General features: G+C 36.4%; 1 protein-coding gene across 2 annotated transcripts in view; it reads right to left on the bottom strand.

The window, feature by feature from the left end:
• Nucleotides 1-18,206, bottom strand: part of LOC120776006 (mannosyl-oligosaccharide alpha-1,2-mannosidase IA) — a 319,778-nt gene that overhangs the window by 210,663 nt on the left and 90,909 nt on the right. The window contains exon 1 of one of the 2 annotated variants that reach the window (XM_040106440.1): nucleotides 16,933-18,159. The exons of the other annotated variant lie outside the window; for it this stretch is intronic. Coding sequence (XP_039962374.1) covers nucleotides 16,933-17,790 — 858 coding nt within the window. The 5' untranslated portion in view covers nucleotides 17,791-18,159. Of the gene's footprint in view, nucleotides 1-16,932; nucleotides 18,160-18,206 lie in introns of those variants that run through there. 2 annotated transcript variants of the gene reach the window in all.

An 18,206-nucleotide genomic window follows, 5' to 3' on the forward strand; every position in this document is an offset into this window, starting at 1 on the left:
ACGAAATTCGGCTTGGATTATTGTGCAAGGCAAAGGAATACTCTCTGAACATATTCAGATCGGACCACTATAGCATAAAGCTGCCATAAAAACTGAGCTATCAAAACGAAGTGCTTATATGGAAAACTTTTTTGTTTGACAAAACCCTTCGCGAAATTTGGTATAGATTATTGTCTAAAAGAATAGTATAATTTCCGTAAAAAACTGTCAGATCGGTTCAATATATACTGACAGTCAAATTAATCGATCAAAATCAAGTTTTGTATGGAAACATTTTTATTTGTGCAGTGTATTATAGTTATGCAACCGAAGTTAACGATTTTTATTGTTGTATTCCGATATTATTATTATTTTATTCAAATACAAAGAATTCGTATTTTCACTAATTTTTACTACTATTTATTGCCTACATTTAGGCTCATATAAAACTTTTAGCTAAGTCACATACCAGAGACGAATATTTCATATGCAGCCAAAGTGATAAATTTATTTAAGAAGAACACAAAAACTGACTCAAAACCAGTTTCTGTTTATAATATAATAACTTCTGCAGTCTTTTTAAGCATTTAAATTTAATTTTAAGCCGCTTTCTGTTTTACATTCATATCCGCACTATAAAAAATATCGATTTATTTCTATTCTCTTCTTCACTTAATATTTTTAGTGTTACTACTGTGAACTTTTGCAAAGTTTCAAGCGCTTGCAAAGTTGTTATTTTATCATAGTTTCTCTCCTTAAATCCAATATTAGCAAAATATTTGCTTTATCCACACAATTTATCAACCCCAACACTTCAGTCACTTACGCAAGTGCACTTTTTGCACCCTTCATGCCATTCACATTTCCCCCCTCTTTGAGCACTGGCGCCCGCTGAGATGCAGATAAGCGGTTCTAAATATAGTACGATTTACGCCAATTTTCCTCAAATCTTTGCAAATGTTGGCAAGTTCGCTCGTGATAAATGCCATTATTTTGCCAGCTCAAAGGCGAGTACATAGCAGCCAACCAAAGACCCAAAGCGGGCACTTATTGTTCGTGAATGTTGGCCAAACAATTGCAACAATGGTTTACTGCGACGCGTTGACCCCGCACACAGCCGCGCGTTGGCAATGCAGACTGTGATTATGCTTCCTGTGCACGAGAGAGGACAATATATAGTATATATATATCATAAGTATATATGTATATATATACCACCGATCCACTTCGTGTTTTACGCAAAGGGGCACTTACTTTTCGTAGTTGTTATTGTTGTTGGCGGCGCATACTTTTGATGACCTTTCTTACTTAGCAGAGCAGCAAAGTGCCATCTTCAGCGCTACGAGTATTAGATTACAAGCGCACAGCTGCTGCTGCTGCTCTGCTTAAATTTCTTAGAATTACTTTAAGATTTCGCTCTTTCATATATTTTTTTAAATTTTTCTTTGAAACTCTTACGCCACTTACACTCGGGCCACTTAAGTTGAACTGTGGTTAATTTAACCTACTTAGACATAATGCTTCTCAAGCTGACTTTTTTGCGCCAATTCCCACTGCAATTAAACCGTATGTACCTATAAACCGTTATGCGGCCACAGTTAAACACACGCACATATACCGTTAGAGCAGCGCAAATTGCATGCGAATAAACTTAGAAATCGGCTGGCACTCGCTTACAGTCGATCCGCTGGCCAAGTGCTGTTGAGTCTAGGTTTAACTAGGTTACATTGCATATATGCATGTATGTGTGTAGGTGTATGTGCGTGTGTGTAAGTAATTGCAATCGCAGTTCTAGTAGTCTAGCGAATTTCCTGCATATTAAATCAAAATTGAAGCAGTTATTTAGAACGCACTTTACAAGTCTGCGCTCACATGTCTTCCCGTGTGTGTGTTTGTGTGTGCGCGGGTCAGTGGGGATCACGCTGAAGGGCAGACAGACAATGAGGTCAAAAGTTTAATGCATTTGCCCATGTGCGGTAGCTTTTAATTAATGTGGCATTAGTGTATTTCGGTTATTATTTTCTACATATGTATTTGGGTAATTGGTGAGCTTCAGCTGTTTTGTTCTCGGAATAGAATAGAATTATGCTTTGGTACTCACTTGTAAGGCGCCATGAAAAAATATGTTGAAATCGGCAAATTATTGCAAAGGAGTAAGAATTTAAGCGGAAATTTGATTTTCATTTTTAACTCTTGCCGACTTTTTGATATATGTGATTGCGCCTAAATTTAGGCAATTTTTAGTTTTTCGTACAAATAGTGAGCAAAGCGAGGACGATTCAGCCTTTTCTAGCGGAACGAAAACCCTGAAGCATGAAATTTAGAAATTTACATTTTCGAACATCAAGATTTTATAAGAAGGCTATCCAAACTACAGGCTTGAAGTTAGTTATTGGCTAGCTAGAAGCGATCATCAACAAAAGCATTCTGTATTCGTCGGTAGCGAGGTTGCGATATGTGCCTTTCTTGACATCGAAGGTGCTTTTGATAATGCGTAACTCGCAAGCGTCATCAAGGTACTGGAGAAAAGTAATGTGGCGGCTCCAGTATGCAGATAGAAAGTAGCTGTACTGCGTATAAGGATAGCTGAAATCATTACTTACAAGAGGCTGCCGACAGGGTGGAGTTCTATCCCCCTTACTATTAGGCCTAGTAGTAGATGAGCTCCTTGAGTGGTTCACAAGCAATGGGATTCGGTGCCAGAGGTAGCCGGACGTACGTAACAAAGGGATGGTGCAATTCGGTAGAGTTAAATATCAATTTATTAAAAACAACCGTCGTCCCTTTTACAAAGCGAAGATCTCTTCCGGGCTTGAGGCCCTAATGCCACACAATAGACTCAACCTTACGGTGGAATAAGCACATGGGATTTACACTGTTCAGAGCCACCAAGGCAGACCTGGATCAGGTATCATCAAGTGGCCGTATACCATAATCGTTAGGCATATTGTCACTTATGGAGCGATTGCTTGGGCATCGAAGGTCTTAGGTAGGCCTTCTACTATCGAAGCTGCAAAGACTCGCCTGTGTTTGCGCTTGCGCACTTGCCCAACCGCAGCACTTGAAGTCAAGCTGGAGCTCACACCGCTGAATGTACTTATCAAACAGGCAGTAAATCATGCCATGCTGCTCATGGCAGCAGAGGGTTTTGGCAAAGGGAAGATAATGCCGTCTCAACAAGGGATGGATCTAAGAAGAGGATAAACTTTACAAAGAAGTTTACAGTTACTTTTGAAGTAAGCCAAGAAAGGCGTCTATAGAAAGGCTGAACCGCCGATCAGTTTGTAACCATGTATACCTGATCTGGGTACCTGGGCATAAAGGGGTAGCCCGCAATGAGATGGCTGGCGAACAAAGTCGCTCTGTGGCAGCTTCCAGGATGATGCGGCCAAAACCATACATTGTGTTGGGGCTTCACACCATAAAGCAGTTACTTCGCATGGTGTAGAGAGTGGGAAGAGAACGGCACTGACTGCAGACAACAGGAATGTGTCACGCCAACTTACTATTGGGAGGTTACAACATGGCAAGGATTAGAGATATGATCAACCTCCCCCGAGCGTCTCTGTACAGAGCACTGCAGACTCACGAAGCACTTGACCAATATGGGCATAGTCTCTTGTGCAAACTGCCGATTTTGCGACATGGAACAGGAAACTCCAGAACACCAGATTCTAGATTGCCCAGCAATTTGTAGAAGCAGGCTTAAGTCCCTAGAATCATATGGAATTATTCGGTGTGCTTGACTTATGTGACCATATGTAATATAGGAGAGAGCACAATAGACCATAGGTTACAGTGCAAAACCTCAATTATTTTCTATCTACATATCTATCTATCACTCATCCACCTGGCACCACCAGTAGCGCTACAATTCTCCAGAGTTCATCATAATCAATTTTCTAGGTCCATATAAATATATCGAATATAGCAAGATAGTTTGGATTTTAAAGTTTTAAATGTTTTGTTATAATTTTTTATGAAAGTAAAATAGAATTAAAATAATTATAGAGCTCTCATTATAAAACAAGCATATATTACTAACAATTATGGATATTAAATATAATAAAAAATTCCCCTATTTAATTAGCTCTACAAGGTTTTTATCCCACTCCATGTAGCTTTTTCTTATCGTAAAATGCTTGACTGCCTTAGCGAACATATAATTTATATAACAACTATTGCTCAACCGATAATTTGAGCCAGATTGCATGCACTTACGAGCCAATCGCTTTTTTATGCATGCGACTCAGTGTTGCAATTCCACAAGTGAGATTAAGTAGCGTTGTTATTAAAAAAGCATAACAAAATATTTTCAAATATTATTTTATTATTAATATTTTTTCTTAATAGCTCACGGCCGCGAAATCGTATGTGGATTGAAAGGGAATACCGCATTTTTTGTAATTAATTATACCCTTCTCCATAACGCAGCTCAGTATGAGTTCAAAAAATATTATAGGCAACATTTTTTCAACTTGGTAGCTATATATCTTAAGCTTTTTTTTATTTTTGTTAGAAAAATCAAAGGCTTAATACCAGACACCTATACGAAAAAAAAAATAAAATAAAAGAATAATAAAATAAATAAAAAAAATAAAAAAATAAATAAATAAAATAAATAAAATAAAAAAAAAAATAAAAAAAAAATAAAATAAAAAAAAATTTTAAAAATTAGACATTATTATTTATTTATTTTTTTTTTTTTTTTATATATTATAAAAATATTATAAAATATATAAAAAAAATTAAAAAAAAAAAATAAATAAATATAAAAAAAAAATTAAAAAAATAAATAAATAAATAAATTTAAAAAAATTAAAATAAAAAAATTAAAAAAAATTGGAAAATAAAATATTAAAAATATAAAAACATATGAAAAATAAATAACTGTGGGCAAAAAATAGTAAGATTTTTTAATTTAAATTTCGCGCGAAAACCCATTCGCCCAACGATTTTTTTCTAAGTTGGTAAGACTGTCAGTGACATCTGTGGTAAATGTCATATCAAAATAATCATTATTGTTTAGTATACGCTTGTCCTTCTGAAGTACGTAAAATGCATTCGGCGATTTGTACGATGTGTGAAATCATTAAACAAAAAAATTCCAATAAATTTTGTGCGCGGAATCAAAGTTCTGATGCCGATACGTTCACAATGTTTAAAAAAGCCTTCGGTGTTAATTTTTTGCCGGGAGCAAATGTTTTCATTGGTACAAAATACTCAAAAAGGATCGAGAACGCGTTGACGACGAATCACGTCCAGGGCGGCCATCAACATTAACTGATGATCAACCGGTTAATAAAATAAAATAATTGGTGGTTGAGAATTGACGATTAACAGTCAAAGATCTTACTGGCAATCGGAAGGAACAGTGAAAACCATTTGGGCCTAAGGCAAGTAAAAGATTGGTTCTAAAATCAAACAATTTTTTCGAAAAAACAGCATCGTGTTAGCGTGTGCGAAACAATGCTTTCCGACCACCAGGATGTCATGATACCTATTATTACTGAGGATGAGCTTTGGATCTATGCTTACGAATAGGAAACCGACGATCAATTGGTCGAATATCTTGGCAAAGGTGAGCCGTAGCCGAAAAATCCACATCAAATCGGGTCAAAAATCAAGGTTATGTTCACAGTTTTCCTCGATTATCTGTCCAAACTTTCAACAATGAATACTATTTAAGTGTTATGCGTCGTTTGCGCGAAGCTATTCGTAAAATGAGGATGAAATTATGGTCCAAAAACATTTGGTTTTTGCAGCACGATAATGCACCGTCTGCTGCAGTGATTCTTCACGAGTTTTTCGTTAAATTTTCGAATCGAAAATCGATTTTTTTCATTGCTCTATTAAATTCTACAACTCTTCTAGATTATTGTCCTAAATTTTCAAGTTGATCTGAGTAATGGTTTCGGAGGTACAGCCTTGAGTACTTGTGTGCTCGAGTCTAGCTATGCTAAGTGCACCGTCTTTAAACGCGTTTTTCGCGAAACTGTGTTTTTGAAGTCATTTAGCTAGATTTTTCGAGAAATACTCAACCGATCTTCATGAAATTTACACAGGTCTTTGAGATGTAATTCTTAAAAACTTGGACCAAGGTTTTTTTTTTTGGAAAAAAAATGGACACGAAATTTTCACTGAAATTTTCATTTTTTTTATTTTTTTTTTGTAAAAATGTCTGCCAAAAATCCATTTTTCAGTCTTTTTGTCTTCGTTCAAGTTATAAGTTGAGGTTTTAAGTAAAACACGTATTTATCACTTTAGTTGATCCTGAAGGAGTTATGCTACCAACGAGGCCGCATCTTTTTTCCGAGAGGTCACCGAAAATGGCGTCGCGATAGCCGAGTTCAAAATATATTTTTTTAAATATAACTTCTTTGTTACATATTAGAGAAAAAATGGTTGAAAAAAATTTGTTTTTTTACACGAAAAAATCCATGAAAGCACTTAATTCAGCTTGCTGAATTTGTAACAAGCATCATATGCAATATATCAAAATATCGAACTACCGTTATTTTCAATTTCAAATCGAAAAATCCATAAATAACACAAAACGGTCACAGAAAAACTTGCGTGTCAAATTCAATTGAATTATTTCGCCTAAATTAGCATTAGCACAAGGCATTTAGAGATCATTAGCGCTTTTATTGATAAATTTAGGCGTGTGTGTTTCAATTTCAGCTTCATTTCAAGAGCACATGCGCCTACCACTAATTAGTGGCGATTACGCGACAGTTAAACTGTGAAAAAATATATATATACGCCATATATATACATATACATATATGTATACATACGTGTTTTACTTAAAACCTTAACTTATAACTTGGACGAAGAAAAAAATACTGAAAATTTGAATTGTTGGCAGACATTTTTACAAAAAAAATTTAAATTTCGCGTCAATTTCAATATACTTATGTATATATACAAAAATATGCACAGCATTAAAACTGAACGATTCATTTAATTTCTAATGTATTTGAATTTTCAGCTTTGCATTTAGCTCACTTCGTTTGTTTTGATATCGAATTTCGCGCTATTTCTTTATGCATGTACTTTGTTGTTGTATTTTTTTCAACTTTTTGCATGTTATTTTTTTCTTTCAATTTTTCATTCGCACGATCGTGCAAATTGCTCGTTCGCCATTGCTCATTATTTGCTGTGCGTGTTAAGCCAATTTACATACTAACGCGCATTAGCATGTCTCACCTTCAAATTGCCCGCTAGGAAATTCGTAAGGAAAAACTCATGAATCCTGTTATAGTAAGCACATGAGACCGCAGCAATGAAAGTTCTGTATATTTATGGAATTTTTTGGTAAATAGAAGCTTATGTTCTAAGATCTATTTGGTCTCCATTATTACTTCTATGAAGGCCACTCAGTCAGAAGCTATATTACAAAAGCTCGACACCACTTGTTCACAGCTTATTTAGTGTGAAAAAAATAACTTTTTACGACATCAGATGGCCTATCCAAACGCTTCGGTTTTATACGACGGGCTGCCAAGAAAACATCAACCAAAAAATGTGAAAACAATCGCATATGCCGATGACCTCATAATGGTAGCAGTGGCTAAACGTCTGGATAATCTCCGGAATGCAATGACTACATAAATGGTTTACGCCGATGATTTACTACCATTAGTCTAGAGCTGGCTGAGCAGAAAACAGAGGTATTGTTCATAAACTCTAGGAAAATTGAAGAGAAGATATCGCTCACCATAGGAAAATGTCAGATTACTTCACAGCCACGGTTGAAGTACCTTGGTGTAATAGTGAACTCAAATTCAGGAAGCACTTGGAAAATACAACTTAACTAATCAAATCTGGAATGATGGCAAATAAAGGCTGTGTGTGTTCCAGCCGACGATTTTTAATAGCTAAGGCAATGAAATCAGTTATACTGTATGTGGCTCCAATATGGATAGACGTAAAATCAGATGCTTACCAATTAACGCAGTGTATTCGCTTTCTGCAATACGCTTGATAAGTGCTTTCCGAACCATAACAAACGACACTCCTAAGGTATTACCCAGTATTAGCCAGTATGGTATTAGCCAGTAACACCTCGGGAGACGAATTCGCGCGAGTATACAACTATCATCAGAGACGTCTACAGCAGCAAAAAGAGAGAAGAGAATCAAAAGCACCACAATATAGCAGCTACGATAGCAAACTTTATGCAAAGAATGGTGGACAGACTGATTGCGGACATACATTCAGGTGGATTTCCACCTAACCCAAATACTCAGCGGCCATGGTGGCTTTAGAAGCTAGCTATACAAATATCATGACGTCATGACGTTAGGCCATATTGTCCGACGTGTACAGATTGTAAAGATGTACTCTAGCATTGCCCTCGGTTTTCAAGTATATGGGGAAAAACTGAAAATCACACTTGGCGATAGTCTCACGGTGGAAAATTTTTTTTCACTTATGTGCTCTCTCTGTAAAATGGAAAGCTTTACAACACATTAAGCAACAGTCAGTTCGTACAATAGAGGAGACTTAAGTGTCTTCTTCTTTTCGATGAGGTAATATTGTACTTGATAACATGAGAGTGGGTTAGATTTAGCGGATTTAGTCTCTGCTTCCGCCCACTATAAAAAGACCTATCTAATGACAATCGTATATCTGTTCTTCTATAAAAAGACTCTGTTCAATATTAGTTTTATTAGCGATCATAAAAATTTGTTTGACAGTTTGTGATATTCATATATGAAATTTTATACGCAAGTGCATTTTGATATTCTATTCATCATATGTCGGCATCGGTTAGATCAGATAACTATAATAGACATTTCCCATAAAAGATGATTCAGATTTTTTAAACATCACCTTAAAAATCGCTGATTCGAAACTGGTTTTAAGACCCATAGTTTCTTGTTGCGAATGATCCGTACAACGTTTCCCTTAAAACGCAATATAACCCCTTAGTGTGCCGTTTTGCCGGTTGATCTCTCAAATTTTATATTATAGTGCTTGCAGTATATTTATTTAAAGGAAAGATATTAGATATAAAGCTGATCATGGACAAAATCTATTTAAAAATGGTGCAAAGTGTTTTAAATGGAATCATATACAGAAAGTAAGTATTTAAGGAACATAAAAACACACAAAGAAAACTTCCTAACTGGAATTAACAGTATTCGGAAACAGTCGTGTTAGAATTAAAGAGATAGCAACTCAACACATTTTGGTATTAGATGTGGAACTGTATGCTGCCAAATTGTCATCACAAAAAGTACAACTCCTAGCCGACTGAGGCGCTGAATTGGACCGACAACTTGTTTTTTGCCTTTTTCCGAAACTGAAATACTTGAACATACATAATACTTGACAGCATAATGCCATATAGGTAGGTAGTTCTAAGGCAATAAAATAGGTACCAACCTCAATGAAAGCATTCAGATAACTATACCAAGAATTTGTTTTATAATTATCATTATTTTAAGTATCTATGGAACATTGCATACAAATTGAATGCAGGTTCTACAAATAAGAAAGTCATAATTGCGCTGCATCGCCCTAAATTATTACAAACTGAACAGTGCAATTAATTTTATGGCAGCAGAAAATTTTTAAGCTGTAAAGAGAAACAGTATAATGGCAGGTAAGCGAAACAATAACTGTAAATGCAAGTTGTATGTGTGTGTGTTTGTGCCACTTTCGCCACTCCTATAATACCCATAATAAAAGTGGAGCTTAACATGTGGATGGCAGAAATGCAAGGGAGATATAAATGGCAGAAAACAAAAAGAGTCATGCATAACTGCAGCAACGACAAATATCTACCAATATTTACAAACACATACATGTCAATACATATATGCGCATGTAAAATGCAACGCAAAACGCACAAAAACGGCGAAACGCGAAACTGAATGACAAAAGCCAATTGGTATGCAAGCTGAATGCGGCGTAACAAAGAAAATTTGCATAAATAATAAAGAAGGAACTTATGCCACTTACTATACATATATACTATATGTATAAACGTATATAGTATGTAAGTAAGAAACTCACGAACAAAACAAAATCAAAGGCGAATTGCAGGTAATGAACAAAAGCAAATAAATAAAATTATAAATAAATACCGGGTGCAAACACGTGACTGCTTTGCCATGGATAATGAATGAAAATAAAAAACGCATATATACATATGTACATATACGTATAATATATAAAAGAGAATCAATAAAAACCAGTTGAGGGTAACAAACTAAATGTGCAAACAAACTTCGGAAGAAACATAAATATGATTTATGACAGCAGCTGTGAAGCAGACGACTGTATGTTGAAGTAAAAATGTTTCGAAAGAAATAAAAAAAATTATACATATTTATCGTCACCTAAAACGCAAAATGACGTAACATCACTTTTTATAAGTATATAGGCGAAAGAAAAACGATTTAATAGAAACCAATCATCTTGAAAAAATATGAGTTTTAGTTATAAATTGGTTACTTCTGAGCTGAGAAGCTGACAATTTTTTGGCACATACATACATACATATATATAATATGATGTAGTGAATCGTAAACAATAAAAAAACATCAATTTCCAACTTTTTGATGATACGCTGTTTTTTCATTTTAGGTGAGGATATGTATGTATATATGAGTATTAATTGATAAACTTGCAAGCCAGGTGTTCAATAAAAGATGAGTCCAATCGGAGCGGTTTGATATTAATTTCAAAATTCGCAAGAAAAATTATTGTTTGAGTGAAATTAAAATTTATCGCTAAGCAAATATTGCAGGTATATCGCAAACTCTAATTGAATCTCTAATTAGCCGGCTTTCGTAACTTGTATACTCGCTATTTCGGCTTTAGTCTCTTAAACAATCATTTACAAGGGACACCAAAAAGAAAATTAGTCAATTAAATACAGCACAAAAGAGAAAGATACTTCACCAAAGAGGCATAACCGCTTGCTAGTCGCTTTCTCTCTTTCTCTAATCAAGAGATTTATTCTTTATACCAGTTGTTTGTTCTATTCGCCACTTTTCAAATTTAGCAAATCGCCGACTGCTTAATCCTTGTCGAAACTATTAGCTTTACAGCATCATCGAAGAGAACATAATCAGCTCAATTGTTTATTTAATAGCAATAACGTTTAATATTAAAATCTTTTCATTTAACGTACGTGGCTGGTCCCAAACCCAGCTCACAACTCTGTAGAAAGATGTTTCGCCATCTCATCTTAGCCCGCCTTCAAACGGATGTTTTTTTAGCTACTCAGAGGAAACTTGGTTTTAGACCGGAAGTCGTGAGCTGCTTGATTCAAATACGGTGGCGAACTGATAAGGAGCATGTATTAGTATAGAATATGGTCGGACGATAGCATGCCCGACGATTCGAATTTAAATCCACAAATCGGGAGAGCACACAATCTGGGCCGACCGTAAAATAAGCCTCCTCAACATCGCATATAGGATTCTATCGAGAGTATTGTGTGTAGGATTAAAGCCTATCGCCAACAAACTGATTGGACCTTTTCAGTGTGGCTTCAGGCCTGGAAAATCAACAACTGACCAGATATTCACTATGCGCCAAATCTTGGAAAAGACCCGTGAAAGGAGAATCGACACACACCACCTCTTCGTCGATTTCAAAGCTGCTTTCGACAGCACGAAAAGCAGCTGCCTTTATGCCGCTATGTCTGAGTATGTATATACTGATATTCAGCAATGCCAAAAGCTCCGCCAGAATCTCCCTATCATGCAACTTTTTCAGTGTACTCTTGGAGAAAATATTTCGAGCTTCAGAGATGAATCGATCGCACAATCCTTTTATAAGAGTGTACAACTGCTGGCGTACGCCAATGACATCGATATCGTTGGCCATTCGTTCCCACGACAGTTGGAAACCGGAACGGACCCGATTTTTATCCGGAAAAGGACTGTCAACTCGGCAGATTTCTGCCCCTACAACAACAACAATATATCGTTAGCCATAACAACCGCGGCGTTAGTTCTGCTTTCTCAAGGTTGGACAAAGAATGAAAGCAAATGGGTTTGATAGTGAACGAGGGCAAGTCGAAATGTCTTCTGTTATCAAACAAACAATCGACGCACTCACGACTTGGCTACCACGTCACTGCTCTGGCTCAAATAGCGTTGAATGCGCCATTTTGGTGCTCTATCGTTGGACTTCTACAAAACTTGCTCAAACCATTTGGTGCTCTGATCTTAGAAAACTAGAAACCCCTCAGTTTGTATACCACAAATATCAATTAAATCTCGGTTAGCTGACTAACAAACTCAGGCAGAGATAAGTTAGGACGCTCAAAACTGTCTTTTCTTATCATAAAAAGTACTGAACACAGAAAAATCTTAAAATCTAAAATTCCAGCTAAGTTAAAGAAAGAATCAGAACTTGAAAAAATTATGAAAAATTATGCAGCCGAAGCTAACATTTTTTCTTGTTTTGTTATAAGAATGAAGCACGAAGTTTATCTCACAATTATTAAAAAAAAGTACTTTACAAACACATGACACATGAAATATTGACAGTTAGTTGCAACAACTTAATTGCATGCTAATTAAATATAATGAGAAAAGTTAAGTGTAGGTGAGAAAAACCAGCAGTCGCTCAACATTCTATAACTTCAAGCAAACAATATATGTGAATTTATTTTGAGTTATGAAAGCGCAATATTTTTACAACAATTTTATGCAAACAAACAAAATAAATTATAATTGGTGATCTATCATGATTTTATCTCGCTTTTTATTCTCACTGATTTCTCACTCACTGTCAAGCGACACAAATCAAAGCCAAGCAATTTAGTGCATGTGTCGAGTGACAATAAAACAAAAACGTAAAGTAAACAAACAAAAACAACAAAAATATGCACACATACTTCTAGTGTGCCCATAAAACCATTGCTGTTAGAACAAAAATTGAAAAGCACTCGGCTCACCATATGTGTACCCGTCATAAATTGTCGAATTAACAACAAACAAATTATATTAAATGCAGTAAAAACATGTGATTGCACAAAGGCTCTTGAAATTTGTAGTGCAGACGTGTGTAGGCGTTTAAATGATGTACATTTTAGGATCATTTATGAACCTGGATTTATGGCATCCATATAAATGGATGCACAGGCGAGAGTGAATTACGCAAATGTAAAAGATAAATAAAATATAGAAAGTCAAATATTTTGTGAAAATAAATCAAGAAAGTGCTATTCTCCAATTCATTTATATTTCTTAGAATTTGTTACGGAACCGGCACTTTAAAATTACAGTTTGCTAATTAATTGGCTCAGCGCTGGCATGAATTGAACTGAAGTGCACTCTGTTCAATTCGCAAAACGAGTGACCGCAAAAACTAAATAATCATGACATGTGATCAGAAAATATCACAACATTTTATATAAGCGAAAGACCCCCGACTAATCTTGAAAAAGGCACGAGAGAAATCGATATTAAACATATGGTGAGTTTTCAGAGGATTTCCGTCTTTAAACCCGGCTTTCATGCAGCGAAAATGACTTTAAGCCGAAATTTTTAGAATTTCTAGGCTTTCTACATTTTTAGTGATTTATTTTGATTTTAAAGTGATACTTAGCAACACTGCTGGAAGCATATGATATTAAACCAAGCACATGTTATCTTCCAAAAATCAAAAAAAAAATGTTATAATTGATGTTGGAGACCACAACGGACAGTTACACTGCAAGCCACTTATCGGTTAAATAAACAGTTAATTACCCAACAGCACTGACAGTTACTTCTGTTTAATTTTTTATTAGTTTCTTAAGGCTCAAATGTCATTTCATCATGGAAAGCCTTACGCCTGAACAACGTTCACAAATCGTGTGGCTTTATTACGACAATTCACTTGAAAAGATTCAAGAAGGTCCGCATTTTCAATCCAAATATTTTTCAGCAATAAGACTCTTTCTGGTTGATTGGGTATATAAACAAGCAAACTTGCCGCATTTGGGATGAAGAGCAACCTGAAGAGATTCAAGAACTGCCATTTCATCCAGGAAAAAACAACGATTTTGTGTGGTTTGTGGGCTGGTGGAATCATCAGTCCTTATAAATGATAACCGGTTTGTGAGCTGGTGGAATCATCAGTCCTTATAAATGATAACCGAGTATTTGGTGCCTGCAATTGAAGCTCGTGATCTCGGTGACATTTGGTTTCAACAAGACGCCGTCACTTCCCACACATCTCATCAATCAATGGATTTATTATGAGAACACTTCGGTAAGCAGATAATTTCACATTTTGGGCCGGTTGATTGGTCGCCAAGATCATGCGATTTCACACCGTTCACATCTACGATGTTGCCGCGGCTTACATTTGAAAGAGATTATCTTCAAAAAATAAATGCCAAATAATGTTCTTTCGAATGACAATAAACATCCCTCATTAATTTTGAACTTTCTGTGTTTTTTCATTAAAAAATTAGGAAACCTCGAAATTGATCACTCTATATATTAAAGTTTAGCCGATACTTGCTGAGTAACCATTTATATGTGGAATTTGGCACCAAATGTTACTGTTAACATACATACATGTGTCATAACTCATGACTCAGAAGTCGTAATAAAGTTGTATTTCTTTTGTCTTTGAGCCAGACTAAAACTCGGACTCTGACTTAAAAAAGTAATTGAGAATTAAAGGCCTCTCTCCATGAAAAAGACAAACGTTTTCCAAGTATCTTAAACTCACGCTAAAATAAAGTGCAATAATGGGGAAAAGATAATTTGTGATTACAGGGCTCTTATTACATGTAATCATAAAATTTCAATTATAAAATAAATAAGATAAAACTAATAAAGTCTTAATACACTTTCTAACCTTTCTATTATTATTCACCTTTTAAGGCATCACTTCTATTGATATGACGTTCGCTTGCTTACCTGTAATTAAAAGACATAAAACATGTTTTAGTGGGAAATATTTACAAACATTAAATTCAAATAGAAAATAGTTTAACAATTTTAAATACAAATTAAATAAAAATACTTTGAACCAATAATAATATAACAAACAGTGGTAGATCAGCACGAGTTCTGTCATACATACATATATAAATGGTAATAGCAGTCTTTGATTCGCCCAGAGGAGTAGCCAATCGAACAAGCGATTCGAGTTATTCAAACAAACAGTGGCAGAAAACATTTTAGTAACCCTTAGTTTCATTTTCTACGAACAATTTTAATTGATTTTGGGTGTTGAGTTTTTAAAATCAGAGAAAATTGTATTTTCACTTGTCTTCTAAGCCCTTGACTATAGTAAAAGTGATGTCAAACAAGCAAAAGCTAAATTCGGTAGCATTGAAAATAGCAGTTAGACCATACGCTTTTGTACAAATTCAACTCGATGATTTTGTTGTTGCTTTTAGATGAAAATTTTTCATAAGAGAGCAGAGAAATAACGCATCGAAGATAGCTAGTCTCAAAACTAAACGGGGTGCAAGCAATAATTAAGATTATATACAATTCGTAAAGTCCTTAATACCACTTGCATTAGTAATTCCACCTCTATACATATGTATATTATACGTGTAGATAAATATGTAACTAATTTACCAATTAAGAGACGTCTGAATTGCTCAGGCATTTCTTACATAATTTTTTTTTTGTTTCTGAATTTCCCATAAAGAATACATTTTGAATATTTACTAACATTTTTGATTCGTTCCATGATATATAAGGTTTGGTTAGTCTGGTAGGCAAATGGGCAACGCATAGATCAGTTTTGGTCGTTTGCAATAGCAGATAGAGTTCAGTTACTTAGTCAATGAGGAGTAGTCATCCTTTAGGATGCCTGCGCTTGACGCGAATTGTAACATACTCTGATGCCAATGCGGGACAAGTGTACAATAGATCTATTGTTTCCCTGGTGCCTTACTATAGACATTTCCTGCAATATTTTCGGCGTATACACAATGTATGAGTTTCCCAATGTTGATTATGTTTTCGGGTGCTAGCCGTAAACCATTCTTGGCAATATTGTCCAATATTTCATTGCCTTCGATGCAATTGTGACTGGCACCCAGTAGAAGTGAAGTTGCTTGCTTCTAGCTGATGCTTTGCTTTCCAAGACGCTTCTGCGCGTAGTCTATAGGTGGAGTAGTCTATAGGTTGCAGGTTTCGTACTAGTTGAAGAGCCACCGTTGGAGTTGTTCTTAAAGCTCCCGTTATGCACAGCGCAACGAGCCTCTGACCTCTTTCCATTGGTTTCCGGTAGGTGGATTTCTGTACGCCTGTTCACGAGACTACTGCACCATAGAGCAGAAGTGGTCTTACAACAGTTGTGTAGCACCAGTTCATGAGAGAGAGAGAAAGCCCCTCGCATTGCTAGTTTTTCTCACTCTTTCTTAGACATTGTGCTTCTACAGCGGTTTGCTGTCCAAGACTACCCCAAAGTACTTGTTGCGGTCCTTGAGAGGGAGTTGTGTCGAAGGGAACCTGATATACCGACGGAAACATGATATATAAAATAGATCTATTTGAAATACGAATTCAAATGATCTTGACTAATAAGATTTAAGCGGTTCATTAGTTACAAATTTACCAGCATTTACTTATTTCAGGAGATTTGGGTTCTCTCTAAATGGAAAGATTTGAAAAAAATGAGTGGTTATTATTTCTTTTTTTGCCAGCAGCAACCCTTCTGTAAAGTCATGGCAGTAGCTAATTCCAAAATATTATTTTAAGAGTATTTTTTTTTTAGTCTACATACTGTTAATAAGTTCAGATTCAGGCCTACACCACCTCTCAAATTCTAACGCAACCTTTTTCAGTCACGCGCCAAAGGAATTCCAAGAATAATATATAATAATATTAACCGCTGAGGCATATATATTACTTCTCTTAACTGCAAAAATAATTCTATAAACGTACTCACACCACAAACATCTCACATACATCGGTATGTACACACGACCATACACTATATAAAAATTCACCAATTTACCTGCTTGACATGCTCGCGCTTCGCAAAGTCAATTTGACCGGGATTGTGATCGGCAATGCTCAGACGATCGTTCGTTTGCGGTGACAGCATTGGCTCCAGTGTTGTGGTAAACTCTGACGCATTCATAGCAACCGTAGTAGCCGTTGTTGCTGTTATTGGGGCTGATGTTGTCGTTGCTGTTGCACGAAGCAGCTTTGTTTCGTTTTGAGCGCGCAAACGGGTCTCCTGCGCATTGACCAACTGGGACAGTGACTCATTCAATTGACGACCCGTGGCGGTGGCAGGCACCGAAATCGAATCAATATTGCCATCAACAATGGCGCTCGTTATGGGTTCGATGAGTTTATCGAGCAGCGTCTCAACGGCGGCAGAAGACGGCAGCTGCGATTGCGCCGCGGACGCTGAGCCCGCAACCGCCATGTGGCTGCCGTTGGAGAGCGCTGTGGAAAAATTCCGTATGCCAATTTCGATGACAATTTTATTTTGCGCCGCCGCGCCAACATTTGCATGATCACCAGCTGCCCCTGCACCACCGCTACCTCCTCCGCCCGCATGAGTGCCGGCGAAACGTTGCAAATTCTTGGGATGTGTGGCCGCTATGTAATTCAAATCGCTACGCGACAAATGATGTTGTTGCAGTGCGGAGTATTGTTGTTCGACGAGTGCGGCACGTGTTTGCACGGCATTCGCACCGGTCGCCGCAGCCGAATCGCTGGCGACCTTCTCGCGCAATTTGATGATATTCGAAATGTTGATGCTGTTCGTCAGCGTTATGCCGACAATGCAGACGAGCACAATGGTGAGTATGACGCCGAGTATGACCAGTGTGTGTACGCGAAAACATTTCCGGCTGCACATTGTTTGTTGTTGTGGCAACGCGATAACTATATGCCCAATGGCGGCGTTTAGGCGACAACACAAAGAAGTAGCGGTCAAAGAAGACAGTAGACGAGGGGGGAGGTAGGAAGGAAGAGTAGGTGGTGTAGCGCGTCGACTTTGGGTGCAGCACTGTTGTTGTGTAATTGATAAGCGCGCTCTTAACGGCACTGTTTTTTGTTTGCGGAAAGAAATCAATGGAAGAGCGGAGAATCGGAAAAGTCGGTTTTATGTAATTGTAATTGAGTGGCTTGTACTTAAAGCGGCGTTAAGTAGATGCCCATTTTGCGCGAAATATTTTGTAATATTTTTTAATTTTTAATTAAATAATTTTATTTAATTTTTTTGAAACAAAAATTTTAATTTTTTATATATTAGGGAACTTCGTTTAATTTTTG

This window comes from Bactrocera tryoni, chromosome 4, assembly GCF_016617805.1.
Source record: "Bactrocera tryoni isolate S06 chromosome 4, CSIRO_BtryS06_freeze2, whole genome shotgun sequence".
Taxonomy (NCBI): Eukaryota; Metazoa; Arthropoda; class Insecta; order Diptera; family Tephritidae; genus Bactrocera; species Bactrocera tryoni.